The 17450-nt window shown below is 42.7% G+C and overlaps 1 protein-coding gene across 1 annotated transcript in view; it reads right to left on the bottom strand.

Annotated features, from left to right (window-relative positions):
• The window catches only part of HACD2 (3-hydroxyacyl-CoA dehydratase 2), a 106396-nt gene that overhangs the window by 67419 nt on the left and 21527 nt on the right, over window positions 1–17450 (bottom strand). The window contains exon 3 of the mRNA XM_003795075.3: window positions 14588–14606. Within this exon, the coding sequence (XP_003795123.1) occupies window positions 14588–14606 (19 nt within the window). The remainder of the gene's footprint in view (window positions 1–14587; window positions 14607–17450) is intronic.

Genomic DNA, 17450 nt, shown 5'->3' with positions numbered 1-17450 from the left:
GGCCCGGGCTGGGGATTCGAACCTGCCACCTTAGGTGTATGTGGCTGGCGCCGTAGCCGCTTGAGCCACAGGCGCCCAGCCAAAAGGTCAATATATTAATGTCAATTGCTTTCCTATATATTAGGAATGAATAGCTGTAACTTGAAAGCAAAAAAAAAAAAATGCCATTTTTAATAACACCAAATAAAAACAGGTGTAAATCTAACAAAACAAGTATAGGACTTGTATATAAAAATCTATAAAACAATAGTGAAAGGAATCAAAGACCTAACTATATGGAGAGATATTGCATGTCTGTGGATTAAGACTCAATATTGTTAAGATACCACTTATTCCCAACTTGACCTATAGCTTCAACACAATCAAAATCCAGAAAGCAATTTTATAAGTGTTGACAAACTGATCCTAAAGTTTATATGAGAAGGCGAAAGACCCACACAATACTAAAAGGACAAAGCTGGAGGACTTATTCTAACAGACTGCAAGACGCATAATCAAGACAGTGTCCCAGTGTTGGCAAAGTAACAGAAACACAGATCAATAGAGTCCAGAAATAGATCCACACAACTGATCTTTGATAGCCCAGAAATAGACCTAGAATCAAACCATCTTTGACAAAGGCACAACGGCAATTTAACAGAGAAAGAACAGACTTTTCAACAAATGGTGCTGGAACAACCGAATGCCCATATGTAAAAAAAAAAACAACAAGAAAACTATAGACAAAAACCTGACATCTTTTGCAAAAATTAAAATGGATCACAGACCTATCTGTAAAATGCAAAACTATAAAAGCTCTAAAAGAAAATCTACATGAGCCTGGGTTGATGATGAGTTTTTACTTAAATTAAAAAAAATTTTATTGATATATGGTAGATATACGTATGTTAGAGGTATATATGTTATTTTGGTACATTCATCTGTGTAAAGATCAAATCAGGGTAATTAGGACCTTCATGGAGATGAGGGGTTTTTCCCTCCACACAGTTGTCATCATGTAGGTAGTTAAGTTTTCAGATAAAACAGCCAAAGTACAATCCATGAAAGAAAAATCTGGTTAAGTTGTACTTTATTAAAATAAAACACTTGTACTTTGTGAAAGATACTATTAAAGGCATGAAAACACAAGCCACAGACTGAGATAAAATACTTACTAAACATATATCTGATAAAGGATTTGTACTCAAAATATAGAAAGAATTCCTAAGTCTCAATAAGAAAACTCAATTAAGAATCAGCATAAGATCTAAACAGACACTTTACCAAGTAAGATATGCAGATGGCAAATAAGCATATGAAAAGATAAGCCACATTATTTGTCATTAGAGAAATGAAAATTAAAACAACAGACACCGGCTCGGCACCTATAGCTCAACCGGCTAAGGCGCCAGCCACGTACACCTAAGGTGGCGGGTTCGAATCCCCAGCCCGGACCCGCCAAACAACAATGACGGCTGCAACCAAAAAATAGCCTGGCGTTGTGGCGGGCGCCTGTGGTCCCAGCTACTTGGGAGGCAGAGGCAGGAGACTCGCTTGAGCCCAGGAGTTGGAGGTTGCTGTGAGCTGTAATGCCATGGCACTCTACCCAGGGGGACAGCTTGAGGCTCTGTCTCAAAAAAAAAAAAAAAAAAAAAAACAACAGATACCACTACACACCTATTAGAACAGCTAACGTCCAAAAACCTGGCAAGCTAGGCTGCAGTAAAATTAAAATTTTCTGGTCTGCAAAAGACACATTCAGGAGAACCAAAAGACAAAGCCTCAGACTGGGAGGAAACATTTGCAAAATACATACCTGACAAAGAACTGTTATCCTAAATATACAAAGACTCTTAAAATTCAACAATAAGAAAACAAACAGCTTGATTAGAAAACGCCCAATAATCCTAAAAGACACCTCATCATAGAGGATACAGATGGCAAATAAACATGTGAAAAGGCTTGGTGCCCATAACACAGTTGGTACGGCGCCAGCCACATACACTGAAGTCGGCGCGTTTGAACCTGGCCCTGAACCTGGCCCTAGGCCAGCTAACCAACAATGACAACTGCAACAAAAAATAGCCAGGCTTTGTGGCAGGTGCCTGTAGTCCCAGCTACTTGAGAGGCTGAAGCGAGTGAATCACTTGAGCTCAAGAGTTTGAGGTTGCTGTGAGCTGTGACACCGACAGCACTCTAACTGAGGGCAACATAGTAAGACTGTCTCAAAAGAAAAAAAAAAGCATGTAAAAAAATGCTCTACATCATGTGTCATCAGGAAAATGAAAATAGAAAACAATCCATTTGTTGAGAGACCACCACATGCCTATTAGAATGGCCCAAATGTGGACAATACCAACACTGACAATACCAAACGTTGGAGAGTATGTGAAACAAGGACTCTGATTCATTGGTGGTGGAAAGGCAAAACGGTGCAGCTACTTTGGAAGACTGGAAGTTTCTTACAAATCCATTCTATAAGCACGTAATCTGGGAATTGTGCTCCTGGGTATTTATCCAAAGGAACTGAAAACTTAATGCCCACACAAAGACTGCCACACAAATGTTCACAGCAGCTTTATTTATGATTGTCCAAACTTGGAAGCAACAAACATGTCCTTGGGCAGGTGAATGGATAAATTGTGTATATCCAGACAGTGGAATATTACTTAGCACTAAAAAGTACTGAGCTATCAAGTCATGAAAAGACATGGAAGAAACTTAAATGCATATTACTAAGTGAAAGGGGCCGATCTGAAAGGCTGCATAGTGCCTGACATTCTGGGAAAGGCAAATCTGTGCCGACAGTAAAGAGATCACTGGTCACCAGGGGCTGGTGGGGAGGGCTGAATAGGGGCAGCACAGAGGATTTTGAGGACAGTGAAAATCCTCTGTGATAGGATAAGGACAGGTACATGTTATTATACATTTGTCCAACCCCAAAGAATGGTACAATACCAAGAGAGAACCCCAATGTAAACTACAGATTTGGGGTAATAACAAGGTGTCAGTGTAGCTTCATCAACTCTGACAAATTTTCCCTTCTGGTGGGGGGCTGCTGACAATGGGGAGGCTGTGCGTGCATGAAGGCGGGGGGCATATGCAGGTCGTCTCTCTGTATCTTCTCCACAATTTTGCTATGAACCTAAAACAATTCTAAAATAACTAAAAGAACAAAATTAATGGAAAGATTCTCACTATAAATGAAGAAGAGAGGCTCGGCACCTGTGGCTCAAGTGGCTAAGGCGCCAGCCACATATGCCTAAGGTGGCAGGTTCGAATCCAGCCTGGGCCCGCCAAATAACAATGACAGCTGCAACCAAAAAATAGCCAGGCGTTGTGGTGGGTGCCTGTGGTCCCAGCTATTTGGGAGGCGGAGGCAAGAGACTCACTTGAGCCCAGGAGTTGGAGGTTGCTGTGAGCTGCGATGCCACTGCACTCTACCCAGGGGCATAGCTTGAGGCTCTGTCTCAAAAAAATAAAAAAATAAAAATTACTGAGAAAATTTAAAAAAAAATGAAGAATAGAAAAATTCTCTCCCAGGAAATCTGTACAGAACTATAAAAGAAGACATATCTTTTTTTTTTTTTGAGATAAGAGCCTCAAGCTGTCACCCTGGGTAGAGTACTGTGGCATCACAGCTCACAGCAACCTCTAACTCCTGGGCTCAAGGGAATCTCCTGCCACTGCCTCCCAAGTAGCTGGGACCACAGGCATCCACCACAATGCCTGGCTATTTTTTTTGGTTGCAGCCGTCATTGTTGTTTGGCGGCCCAGGCTGGATTCAAACCTGCCAACTCCAGTATATATGGCTGGTGCCTTAGCGGCTTGAGCCACAGGCGCTGAGCCAAAAGAAGACATATCATCATCATACAAACATTCTTGAGGTTTCTTGCTCCCTTTATTAATACATTATTTAATCACTCACCTCTTGCCACAGAGTCATAAACGAAATCATTCCTTAGCTAAAAGATGACTTAAACTTTTATTTTTTAGTTCAAGAGAATTTACTTAACTTAGTCTCTAGATGGTGTTTCCAATTTCACAGGACCAACCTTGCTTTTGAAGCTAAGAACGTAAGTGGAAGCTTTACTGACTTCAGAATGTCACAAACCATCTCACCAGAGAAATTCCAAAATACAGCAAGCACTCTTTTTCACTTAATTAATTGAGTTAATTTAGCCAATTTTTAATTTTAAAGATAACTATACCGGCTCCGTGCCTGTGGCTCAAGCGGCTAAGGCGCCAGACACACACACCATAGACCTGAGCTGGCGGGTTCAAATCCAGCCTGAGCCCGCCAAACAACAATGACAGCTGCAACAAAAAAAATAGCCAGGCCTTGTGGTGGGTGCCTGTAATCCCAGCTACTTGGTTGCTGTGAGCTGTGATGCCATAGCACTCTACCCAGGGTGACAGCTTGAGGCTCTGTCTCAAAAAAAGAAAGATAACTTATATCTAATAATTAAGAAATATTTATAAGATAATCTCTTTCAGGGCAATGTAGAAAGTTCCAGAGTTTCGCGACAGAATCTCACTTTGTTACCCTTGGTAGAGGGCTATGGCATCACAGCTCCCAGCAACCTCAAACTCTTGAGCTTAAGTGATTCTTCTTTTTTTTTTTTTTTTTGAGGCAGAGTCTCACTATGTTGCTCTCAGTAGAGTGCCATGGCATCATAGTTCACAGCAACCTCAAAGTCTTGGGCTTAAGCGATTCTCTCACCTCAGCCTCCCCAAAAGTTCTAGTGTTTCATTCCCTCAAATACATATTAATGATCAAGTCATCAGACAGGAAAACACCCACTTCTCTCTTCTCTGGTTAATGCGCTCATCCCTCGGTTTTAGTGGTTGACTCACTGCTGTCTATTTTTACTGTAAGTCTTCTAGAAGTCCCATAACTGCTAAGAGAAAATTTCCTCACTAATCCAAGGGTGCCATCTAGTGATGGCCACAGTGAATGTATGTCATAGAAATTTGTGTGCGTGCATGCGCATGTGTCTCCCCATCCCGGTTCTGCTTTCTGATGTCATTTTCAAAACGCGTCAAGAGAAAAAAGGTAGTAAAACTGCACTTGGAATGAGCCGCCTGACACTCACACCTGGGCACGTCTAAACATCTAGCGTAGTCTCCTAAAAGGAGCACACCACTTCTCAGAACGTTGACATTCATCTTGGAAGTGACATCGTAGTTAATATTTCAGAACATCTGGCTGTAAGGAATGCTAAAGAGCAGTGGGCATCTAGTCCAACCCCCTAGTTTTTCCTCAGAAGTGAAAACTAGGCCCAGAGCGAAGAAGCCCAATTTGTCCCTTACTGAGTAACATTTCCCATAAGGCTTGCCTTGGGTTGGTTTCTGATGGACTGGAGAGCAAGTATTTAATAGTATCTTACGGAAAAGATCAATAACAGATTTCCATTCAAAACAAACCCCTCTTTGTTCCTGCAAGGACAGCAGAGGGTAAAATGCCCCAATCTGGGCTCTCCTAGCTTTCCCTTCTGAACAGCACCTGGGCACAAAACCCCTCAGGGATATGTTCTGCCCAGTCCTCGGGGACTGCTCACTGACAGGGTGCCGGGTGTCAGGCAGTGTATGTGAGCCCTGGGCAAGCCTTCCACCCCTCCTACTCGGGCACTTCGGCATGCTCTGATTTCTCTCTTCAGGTCAGTATACTCACACACTGCAGGGGACAACTAACAGAGCTGGGTGTTCCAGGCAAAAGCAATGGTGTGTGCAAAATTATGGAGGTGTGAAAACACAAGGTTTACTGAGAGAAGGAGAGCTGAAGCTTTGCGTATCAGAAGATGCAGGTGCTAAAACTATATTGCCCTTCTCTTTTCTCCCTGTCTGGAGGGGAGAGGGAAACTTGATCGGGGAGCAAAAGTATGAACCAGAGCCAAGGCAGAGGGAGGCTAAGCTAGGCTAAGCTGAGCTGGTGTGAAGGGCTTAACTGATTTGGGAAAGATTAAAGTTTGAATATAGTCAATATGGCCTTGACAGAGCTTTTTGGTGTCAGGATGCTAGAAAACTACTGTACTTGAGTAAATGATGAAAGCAGAATTGCAAAGGAGTAGGAAGACTGATTTGGGCAACCTGCCACCCAAGCCTCCAAAACTTTCTCATTGCACCCAGGCAGCCCTCCAGGGCTGACCTTTGAAACCACGGGCAGGGGAGACAGGCCAGCCTCCTGGGCAAGGCTATGCCCACTTGCCTCCTTCCCTCTGCTGCCACTACCACTAAACATGCTTCCAGGCAGAAAGCAAAGTTTCAATCTGGTTAAGAAATGTTTTTTATCTGTATTTGTGAGAGGACCAGAAAAATGGGCTTCCCTCTAAGGGATAAAAAAAGAGGGCCCCCTCTAAGAACAAGGCTTACAGAGAGTCAGTGGGTACCAGGTGCAGCTGTGCTGGCTCCCAGTAGCAAAAAAGGAGGCAAGGGGGACAGATCTGTTCTTTGGGAATATGACGATTTTTATATTGTACTTTGGATAATTCTTTTCTTATTTCTTACAATTTGGTAAAGTTCATTTTCAAAAATTTCAACTAAGCAAAATGGAACAAGAGAAAGCAGGGTTTTTTTTTTTCTGGTGCCCAGCCATACTCTAAAAACTGGGAACAGGAATGAAAACAGAATTCCAGGGGAGAAAAATGTAGAAGAATTAACCCTTTCCCTGTAGGAAGTTCTCCTTCCAGAGCCCTCTTCCAATAAAACTTGGAGGGTTTGGTCTGGTTTTAAAAACAAATGACAGGAGCTGGAAAATATTCTTCTTAGCAAAGTATCTCAAGAATGGAAGAAAAAGTATCCAATGTACTCAGCCCTACTATGAAACTAATTTATAGCTTTCATAGGAAAGCTATAACCCAATTATAGCTCAAGAATACGGGGAAGGGGGGGAAGGGTGGAGGGAGGGTGCTTGGTGGGATCACACCTATGGTTCATCTTATAAGGGTACATGTGAATCTTTCTAAATGTAGAGTATAAATGTCTTAACACAATAACTAGGAAAGTGACATGAAGGCTATGTTAACCAGTTTGATGAAAATATTTCAAATTCTATATAAAAACAGAACACTGTACCCCATGACGTATTAATGTACACAGCTATGATTTAATTTTTTAAAAAGGTATAAAAAATAAAACTGCATTAAAATAAAATCATTATATTTCTTAAAAAAAAATGACAGCAGTTCTTTTGTAATACTGCATTGCAAATCACTGATTAAAAGCTGATGCTTTAAAAGGGGTGTTCCTTAGGAGGGGTGTTGCAGTTTGAGAGAGGGTTTAGTTAACTCTAATTGGTGGCATGGAAATATGTATGTGTGTGTGTGTGTGAGAGAGAGAGAGAGAGAAAGAGAGAGTCTTCCTCTGTTACCTCAGCTAGAGCAGTGGCCTGAGCCTCTCAAGTGACTACAGGCATGTGCCTTTTTTGTACAGACAGGGTCTTGCTAGTGCCCAGGGCGGTCTCAAACTCCTGGCCTCAAGTGATTCTCCAGCCTTGGCCTCCCAAAGTACTAGGATTATAGGTATAAGATGCCACACCCAGCCAGAGAATATTGTCAAATATCTCCTTTGACCAAAGGAGACAGGGACTTCCCCAGCAGCTGCCCCACTTCCCTTGGTGCCATATGTTACCTAATAAAATTAGTTTGGAGTCATATGCTACCAACTAATGTTAAGGTGATTGTGATTTTTGAAATTAACTTTAACGAAAATTTAATAAAAGGTAGCTGATGTCTGAGAGGAGTGCAAGCTGGTACACAGCAAATATTTGAGACCTCAAATCCAGTATATCTAAGTGAAAAGTCTTTTCTCTCTGTCTGTTGATGAAATAAAAATGAGAATACTCAACCTTTGACATAACAGCCTCTGGGCTATGACTGAGCTCCTATCTGTTTTCAATCAAAAGAAAACCTCCTAAGTTATTTATATTGGCAGTACAACTTCTTTTTTTTTTTTTTTTTTGAGACAGAGCCTCAAGCTGTCCCCCTGGGTAGAGTGCCGTGGCATTACAGCTCACAGCAACCTCCAACTCCTGGGCTCAAGCGAGTCTCCTGCCTCCGCCTCCCAAGTAGCTGGGACCACAGGCGCCTGCCACAACACCCGGCTATTTTTTGGCTGCAGCCGTCATTGTTGTTTGGCGGGTCCGGGCTGGGGATTTGAACCCGCCACCTTAGGTGTACGTGGCTGGTGCCTTAGCCGGTTGAGCTATAGGCACCGAGCCAGCAGTACAACTTCTGATGTGAAGAACGCAATGTCACATCTTACCAAGACTATCTTCAGCTCCACTCCCTCTCCCTCTCATCTCCACTCTCACACAGGAGAGGAACCACTCTGCAGAGTTGCTATGAATTTCTCATGTCCCACATGCTTCTTATCCTATTTAATCTTAAGGGCAACACAGAGAAGTGACACTTCTTCAACACACACCATACCCATGAAGAAAGAAACCATAGCTCTTCTGTGTAGTCTTGTGAAAAACATTTCAAGGCGGATCTTCGTGTTTTTTTTTTTTTTTTAAATCCTTATTTCTAAAAGGTAAAACACTGGGTGAATATAAATCCCTACACACCATGGGTGGAGGGCATCTGAGAGCGCCTGTCCCTGCATGATCAGTGGAGAACAAACAACCTACTCTGAAAAAGCTAAGATACGGGAACTCAGTCATTTACGAGGACACAGATCTGACTTCTTCACAGAAATGAACCCCTCCTGGGGAATTTCAGTTTACTGTTTCTGGAGGCCATTTTTGGCAAGTTGCATTGTCACAGCCACAAATAAGACTCAACTCCAACTCCAACTCAACTCAACTCCAGTAAGTTATGATGTAACTTACTCTTTAATCTCAGATTAAATATTGAACATTTGATACCGAATAAAGCTTTTTCTTTTTTTTAGTGTTAGAGTCTTACTTTATCGCCCTTGGTAGAGTGCCATGGCGTCACAGCTCACAGCAACCTCCAGCTCTTGGGCTTAGACGATTCTCTTGCCTTAGCCTCCTGAGTGGCTGGGACTACAGGCGCACGCCACAACGCCCAGCTATTTTTTGTTGCGGTTTTAGCCGGGGCCAGGTTCAAACTGGCCACCCTTGGTATATGGGGCCGGTGCCCTCCTCACTGAGCCACAGGAATAAAGCTTTTAACATCCTATGGCATGACATTGCTTTAGTTAATGGTCACAGCTACCATTTTATGGAGCAATTGTCAACACAGCCACATTTCAGACATTGTGCTGCATGTTGTTCATGCCCCGTTCCACTTAATTTTCACAACAACCCTGTAAGGCTGATATTATTATCCCTCTTTTACTGATGATAAAAGTATAAAGTGCACAAAAGTGAAGTTATTTCCTGGAAGTCCCGCAGCTCGTAAGGGGGGCCATACTTTCCATCAACAGTCCATAAGCCAAAGACATCTCAAGGCTCTAAAATAAGTTTTTAGGGGACTCAGTTGTTAAAGTAAAAATGTTCAGAATGCTACAAGAAAATCCAAAGATAAACTTAAAAACTTGTAGAAGTTAAAAAATAAAGCATTGCCTGTAGGCTAATATTAGAAACAGCATATTTATCATTATTATCACTACTTTTTTTAAGGAACGAAAACATTTTGAACAAGTTTTGGAAATTTCTCTAGAGTTTGCTAAGATTATGATCCTATGCTCACCAAGCTCCCACTAGGTGCTATGTAGTTACTCTTAGGTGCCAGGATAGAGAGATCAGTAAGAAACAGTTCTCACTCCCAAAGTATTCAATGATATTGGAGGGGATACGGGTACAGTGACAGACCACACACACAACATGGAGAGTACAACAGCGGAGGGAAGTGCAGGGTATCACACAAAAAGTGAGTAGCCCGTGGGTGGCTGGGAAGTTACTGGAGGAAGAACAGCAAAGAGTCAGCCAGCAGAAGGGGCCGGGCTGCTCATTCCAGGCAAAGAGCAAAGCCTGGACACGGCACAGAGGCAGGAAGGGTGTGGGAGGTGGTACACAGGTGGCTTGCGAGAAGGTCAGGGTTGCTAAAGCACAGGTGGAGGCAGGGAACAGACACAGTAAGATGGGAGAGGTGGGCAGGGTCCTGATCATGAAGAAATTTGAATCAGTGGAGGGTTATGAGCAGCATGTGACATGCTCAGAATGACTTGTTACCTAAGCCCTCAGGGGTGGTGTGATGCATGGACTTGGACCACACAGCCATAGGTTCAACTCCTCCTTTATCAGCTGTGTGAACTTGACAAGATATGAAACCTTTCTTCCTTTTTTTTTTTTTGAGACACAGTCTCACTCTGTTACCCTGGTTAGAGTGCTGTGTTGTCATAACTCACAACAACCTCAGACTCCTGGGTTCAAGTGATTCTCCTGCCACAGCCTCCCAAGTAGCTGGGAATACAGGTGTCCACCACCACACCTGGCTATTTTTAGTAGAGCCAGGGTTTTGCTCTTGCTCAGGTTGATCTGGAACTCTTTTTTTTTTTAATTGAATGGTAACTATGTACATTAATGCAGATCTTGAACTCTTGAGCTCAAGTAATCAATATACCCACTTCAGTCTCCCAGAGTGCTAGGATTATAAGCATGAGCCATGCAACTGCCTTCTTCCTCTTCTTTTTATTTATTTATTTATTTTTAATTTTTTTTTTTAGAGACAGAGTCTCACTTTATTGCTCTTGGTAGAGTGCTGTGACATCATATAGCTCACAGCAACCTCCACCTCCTGGGCTTAGGTGATTCTCTTGCTTCAGCCTTCCAAGTAGCTGGGACTATAGGCGCCCGCCACAACGCCCGGCTATTCTTTTGTTGCAATTTGGCCAGGGCTGGGTTCGAACCTGCCACCCTTGGTATATGGGGCTGGCGCCCTACCCACTGAGCCACAGGCGCCGCCCTTCCTCTTCTTTTTAATTAACAAATAGAAAACACATATTCACGGTATGCCACGTGATGCTCTGACATATGTATAGATTGTGGAATAAGTAAATCAAACTAACATATGCATTACTTCACATATTTATTTGTGGTGAGAACAAAGACATGAGTCTTGTAAAGTGGGAAGTAAATGAGATAATGAATGCTGGAACTGGAACTTATGAAATGTTCAAGAAACAGTGGCTCTAATTATTATCATTACTATTATAAGCCTAGAAGTTTAGAAAGATCCACATGAGAGTCCAGATGAGACACACTGAGATCCTGAATACAGATGAAAAAAAACAAGATATGAGAAATGTTTAGGAAATAGAACTGACGAAACTTGATGACTGCCTGGCTACAGGGATGTGGCTCAGGGCACCATCCACGAGCTCCGGGTCTAGGATGGGTGACTGAATGGCTGGTGGCATCCCCGACCAAGAGAATACGGAGGCAGCACAAGTTCAGCGAGCTGGGTCCTACTGAGGAGGTCCTATGTGCATCTGCAGTGAATGTCCAGGAGTTCAATGGAGGAGTTAGAGACTGGGGTATAGGTACAGCCTGGAATTAGAAAAGTGGGTGTCGTGTGTATCTCCTGCCAGGAGGAGGGAAGAGATCACCCACAGGTGTGTTTAGTCAGAAGAGCTAAGACAGAACCCTGGGAACACCCATCGTAAAAGAGCCAGGGAGATAAAGAGAAGTACCCAAAGAAGAAAAGAACCAAAGAGGATAAGAAAAACCAGGGGGCTCAGTACAGTGAAAGCCTAAGGAGCGGGCCCTCAAGGAAGGAGTCCTCAGAGGTGCCCAGTGTACCTAAGCAAGCCAGTCACTTCTAACTGTGCCCCCGGAATTTAGCAGAAACTATTGCTGATTTGAGAGCAGCAGGCAATTTCTACAGTACAAGGGAGACAGAAGCCCAACTGCTGGGTTAAGGGACAAAAGGGAGTGAGGAAGTAGAAAGAGGCTACCACAAATCTGGTAAAAGGGATGGAGAGGAATTATGGAGCAGTAAGAGGGAAATGCAGGGTCAAAGGTTAGGTTAAAAAGTATTTTTAAGAGGATGGGCACGGTGGCTCATGCCTATAATTTTAGCACTTTGGGAGGCCCAGGTGGAAGGATGGCTTGAGGCCAGGAGTTCAAGACCAGCCTCAGCAACAAAGACAGACTGCATCTCTATACAATTTTTTTTTTAATTAGCCGGGCATGGTGGTGGGTGCCCGTAGTCCCAGTAAGAGGAGATTGCTCGAGCCCAGGAAGTTGCAGTGAGCGATGATGGTGGCACTGCCCTGCAGCTTGAGTGACAGAATGGGATCCTATCTCAAAGGTCACCCTAAGCATTTTGTGAGCTGAGAAGGAAAAGGTAGACAGCAAAGAGTGATGATGCAGGAGAGAGAATCACTGACAGAACAAAGTCCTTGGGGAAATAAATTTTAAAGCATCTACGGTGTGTCAGGCACCATGCTAAGCCCTGGGGATAAATAAAACAGAGTCTGCCCTCAAGAAGCTCACAGTCCGATGGGAGAAACGCCTGCTAACAAACCCTGCGAGCAGTGTGTGACATGGAGTCTAGTCCTTGAGGTGCGGTCTGCCAGAAGAGCTCACAGGGAGGAGCCAGGTGACTGTGGGTTCCCTGAACCGCAGCCTGGGCCTGCTCCCCTCTCTATTCCACTTCCAAACACAATGTCTGCATCCAGGCATGCTAGGCAGTCGGTAATTTTTTTAGTGCGAATGAATAAATATACGTGTCAGAGGCTTTATTTCCTAGGGTAGAAAGTTTACAAGGTGGTATCAGAGTACTGATATATGAGATATTAATTAAAATAATAGTACCATTCTATACTTTCCCCAAATACATATGTGGAAAGGTAATCCCAATGCAATAGTATTAAGTGCTGGGGTCTTTTGGATTAGGTCATGAATGAGATTAATGCCTGTAACAAAGACAGAGGCCTGGGGGAGTGTGTTTGTCCCTTCCCTCATTTGAGAACACAGCAAGAAGGTGCCAGCCATGAGCAACAGACCTTCACCAGACACCAAATCTTGATCTTGGAATTTCCAGCCTCCAGAACTGTGAGAAATAAACATTTGCTGCTTTCCTTATAAGCTGTTCAGTCTATGGTATTCTGTTATGGCAGTCTAAACTAAGTCTAGACTAAGACACTTAAAAATGTGCATTGAACAGCTTTACAGAGAAGTAGCAGGTGGTTAGGAATGGGGGAAAATAAGGCACAGGCTCAACCATGTGGAGAAAGTCTGAGTGGTTCCAGAACTCTCTGGCCAAAGGTATCCCTGAAACTGATAGCTTATGCTTAAAATTTATTAATTCTCTCTTCGCTACAAAAATAAACTAGAAATATGCATATAGAAATTGGCAAACCATTTCCAGGGTCCCTTGACCCCAAGTAAGAAGTGGGAGAATGGCAGAGATGCAAGCCACTCCTTATAATGAAGATGTTTTGTCTTCCTTAAAAATGACAGAACCAGGCTGGGAGTGGTGGCTCATACCTGTAATCCTAGCACTCTGGGAGGCGGAGGCAGGAGGACCCACCCAAGCAAAAGTGAGACCCCCATTTCTACTAAAAATAGAAAAACTAGCTGGGTCTTGTGGCGGGTGTCTCTAGCCCCAGCCTTGAGAGGCTGAGGCAGGAGGATCACTTGATCCCAGTAGTCTGAGGTTGCTGTGAGCTATGATGAGCCACGGAACTCTACCCAGGTGACAGAGTTGACACTCTGTCTCAAAAAAAAAAAATGAAATTAAATAAATAAAAATAACAGAACCTGATATCCCAGTAGCCTCAGCAAGATCCACAATGGATGGGTAGTTGCGTCTCCACCTATGTGTCCTTCTGAAATGTAGGTGTGTCTCCTCATCTTTGAATTCCCTGGTACCAAGCCCAGGACCCTGAATACAGTAAGCACCCACTTCCATTGTGGATTAAATTGATCAGGGTCTTAGCGGTTTAGATTTATAGTTCTCAAGGCTTCATCCCTTCAGTGCTTCTGACTAGCAAGTACTTCAAATCCTGTCTTGGAGAGACAAACCGGAAACACACTGCGACCACTAAGAGTTGGCTCTCTGGGGTCTGTCAACTTCCTAAAATTGATTTCTACTTATTTTATTAGAGGGGCCTATCCTCTAAATTAGAAGCTATGGTTCTGTTCCAGAGTAAAATTCAATGATTCTTCCTCCCCCACAAGAAGAAAAAGAAAACACATCGGATCTGCTTTCAGTAGAAATCTCTTACACAATATTCGTCTAACCTTTTATGCCTATTGTGCTTTTCCAGTCCTTACATACATGTAATATTTGCCTGGGAGGTCAATACATGCAGTCACCTCATTTTACAGATAAGGGGAGAGAATACACCATTAAGTGACCATGGAGAGGGCTCTCCAACACAGCCCAGCACCAGGCCTCCAGCCACATTTTCATGGAGGTGCTGGTGTCTCTATTACACACCAAGAAGGTGGGAGGCACCTCTTTTAAACTGACAGAACAAAATAGCTGGATAGTTAATAAAGAGCCCACAGATAACACCTAAATAGTACCTATGACTTCAGAAACCAAAAGCCATTCCAATTTGAGCAATTTTATATATAATGATTAAATGGTTTCATTTTTCAATATTCAATAAGCATCAAACTAAGTCTATCATCTATGACTTTAAAAAAACCCCAGAATCCACTGTACATAGAAGCAAAATCCACACTTACCTATAGCACAATGTAAAATCTAGAAGAAAAAAGAGGGAAAAAAGAAGAAAATTAATACAAATCAATAGTATTAAAGTTTTATTTCATGTAGGCTAGTCTTTCAGTAAGAACAGAGCAGTGTCTGCTGGCTCGGTAGTATTGAATTTGAAAAGCAACATTCCTTTAAATGTGGCTATAGGCTATTTAACAAAATGTAAATTCCTGCTCAGTTTTTTGTTTTCGTTTTTAGATTATGTACTTTGGAAGATTTAATCTTCACCCAGTGATTTATATGATTATCAAGGACCTCTTTTATAATACAGAAACTCATTAGAGCAGTAAGTGTCCAATGCCTCCCACACCCCATACTCTACAGAACTGTCACAGATTTTGGAACCCAGGGTTGGAAGAGACTTTGCTGGCTCTTCTTGCCTGGCAGGCCCTTCAGTGCAGACATTCATTCTACAAAGCTCCACACTCAGTCCCCCGCCTTGCTTCATTCAATGATCTCACTGCAGAGGTGTTCCCTGGTCCAGTCTCTAACCCAGTCTCTCTGAGCTCCAGGCCCATATTCCAAGCTGCCTTTGAACATCTCCATCTGGGGGTAGCAGCAGCAGCTCAAACCTAGCCAGCCTCAGTGGGAAGCACATCCTTCCCTCCTTCATAACCTGCTATGCTACTTGACAATCAACCTCTCACTCAGGATCAATATTCTTTCTTTCCCTTTACCCTCAAGTCCAAAAGGTTTCCAAATCCCACTGAAGCTTCTGGAATCTGCCTTCCCCATTTCCATTTCCATTTCCAGCGCCTTGAGGTGCTGCCATCTCTATTATACCTAACTAGCCACCCAGCTGGCCAATTCAATTTTATTTATATATTTATTTATTTAGAGTCTCACTCTGTTGCCCCAGACTGGAATGCTGTGGCATCAGTCTAGCTCACAGCAATCTCAGATTCCTGGGCTTAAGTGATCCTCTTGCCTCAGCCTCTCAAGTAGGTGGGTCTATAGGTGCATACCACAATGACCAGCTAATTTTTCTACTTTTAGTAGAGACAGGGTCTCACTCCTGCTCAGGCTGGTCTTGAACTCTTAACCTCAAGGGATCCTCCCACCTCAGCCACCCAGAGTGTTAGGATTACAGGCGTGAGCACTGTCCTGGCCAGTTGGCCAATTCTAAATCCCCTTCCAACTCATCCTTTACATAGCATTGTTTTGATGGAGGAGGTAATACTTTGAAGCCATCTGCAAGATTGTTTGGTCATTCGATGATAACATCTAACAGCTAATACAGGGCAGTTTAGAATGTTTAGCAGTCACTGTATGGTTTGAACTAAAAACCACCCTGTAGATAGGCAGGACAGACATTTATTACACTTGCAGGTGAGAAGAGCAAGACTCAGAGAAGCTGCATGACTTCCCAAGGTAGTAAATGATGGGGTGGATTAAAAGAAAACTGTGCTGCACAAATTTTTTGGTAACTGATAAGAGAATAAAAGAGTTACCATACTGCAAATCTTATGATGTTCTTCAAAAGAAAACACTGCTAAGAACTTCAAATGCATGAATCAATAAGCTAAACCTCCTGCTGCAAAGCTGAGGAAAACTAAAAGATGCATCTAAAATGAGGAATGAGGGCGGTGCCTGTGGCTCAGTGAGTAGGGTGCGGCCCCATATACCGAGGGTGGCGGGTTCAAACCCAGCCCTGGCCAAATTGCAACAAAAAATAGCCGGGCGCTATTGGGGGCGCCTGTAGTCCCAGCTCCTCAGGAGGCTGAGGCAAGAGAATCGCCTAAGCCCAAGAGCTGGAGGTTGCTGTGAGCTGTGACACCATGGCACTCTACCCAGGGTAACAAAGTAAGACTCTGTCTCTAAAAAAAAAAAAGTAAGGAATGAAAGACAGGAATGAAGAGCATCATCCCCCGACACCAGAAGACAAATGACAGCACCTGGACAGAAAACCTATTCTATTCACATATGCGGGAAGACATCTGGGCTTGGTATTAACACGGCACTGCAGGAAAGGACACCCAGCAGGCAAAGGCTAGCGGCATGTTTTCTCTGTGCCACAAACAGAAGGTCTCAGTCTTTATCAGACACATCCTCCTCCTCTAATCACACATGTTTTATGATGCTTCCTTTACCATCAGAAATGGACTACAGAGGTGATATGACCCACCTACACAGAACTTTCAGAAGCAAATAAATAAAAATTAATTTATTTTAAAATACATATTTTAAAAAATTAATTATTAAAATTAATAACAGTATGTAAATGTTTGGGGACATAATGAAATAATGAAGCAGTCAGATGTGTATACCAACGTTTATGGAAGTTTGGATTTAAAAACAAGACTGTCAGAAACAACTCTGGAAAAGTATAGGAAAATAAAAGAGCAGAGACATAGACTAACACCATAAAAAATATAATAATATTAAGATAAGTAATAATGGGAATGAAAAAGCAACCTTACTGAAGTTGGAATAATATGCCAAGGTAATTAACAGTCAAAGCAGAGAAACTGGACAAATATAAGATGATCTCAAATCAGCTAGGTCTTACTTATTTATGAAGTGTTGTATCAAAATAATCTCCTCGATTATATCGTGGGAAGTGGTAGGAAGAAAGTGTCACAGAAAATCTATCCTTTGGTCTTGAAATGCTGTTGAGACAAATAGTCAATGTCTAGTCGGTAAAAAGGCTTTAGAGACTTTATTCTTTAAATGATACAACAAGGATAGAAGATGAACTAGACAAAAAAAAAATAAAAACAGTAATGCAAGAGATGATAAAGCATTGTGGGATACTTTAAAATAAAATGAAAACAATTGCTATAGGCTCAGTGCCTGTGGCTCAAGTGGCTAAGGCTCCAGCCACATACACCT

This window comes from Otolemur garnettii, unplaced genomic scaffold, assembly GCF_000181295.1.
Source record: "Otolemur garnettii isolate 467f Iridium unplaced genomic scaffold, OtoGar3 scaffold00089, whole genome shotgun sequence".
NCBI lineage: Eukaryota > Metazoa > Chordata > Mammalia > Primates > Galagidae > Otolemur > Otolemur garnettii.
Note: the sequence above shows the minus strand (reverse complement) of the source record. Positions and strands in the feature narration are given on the sequence as shown.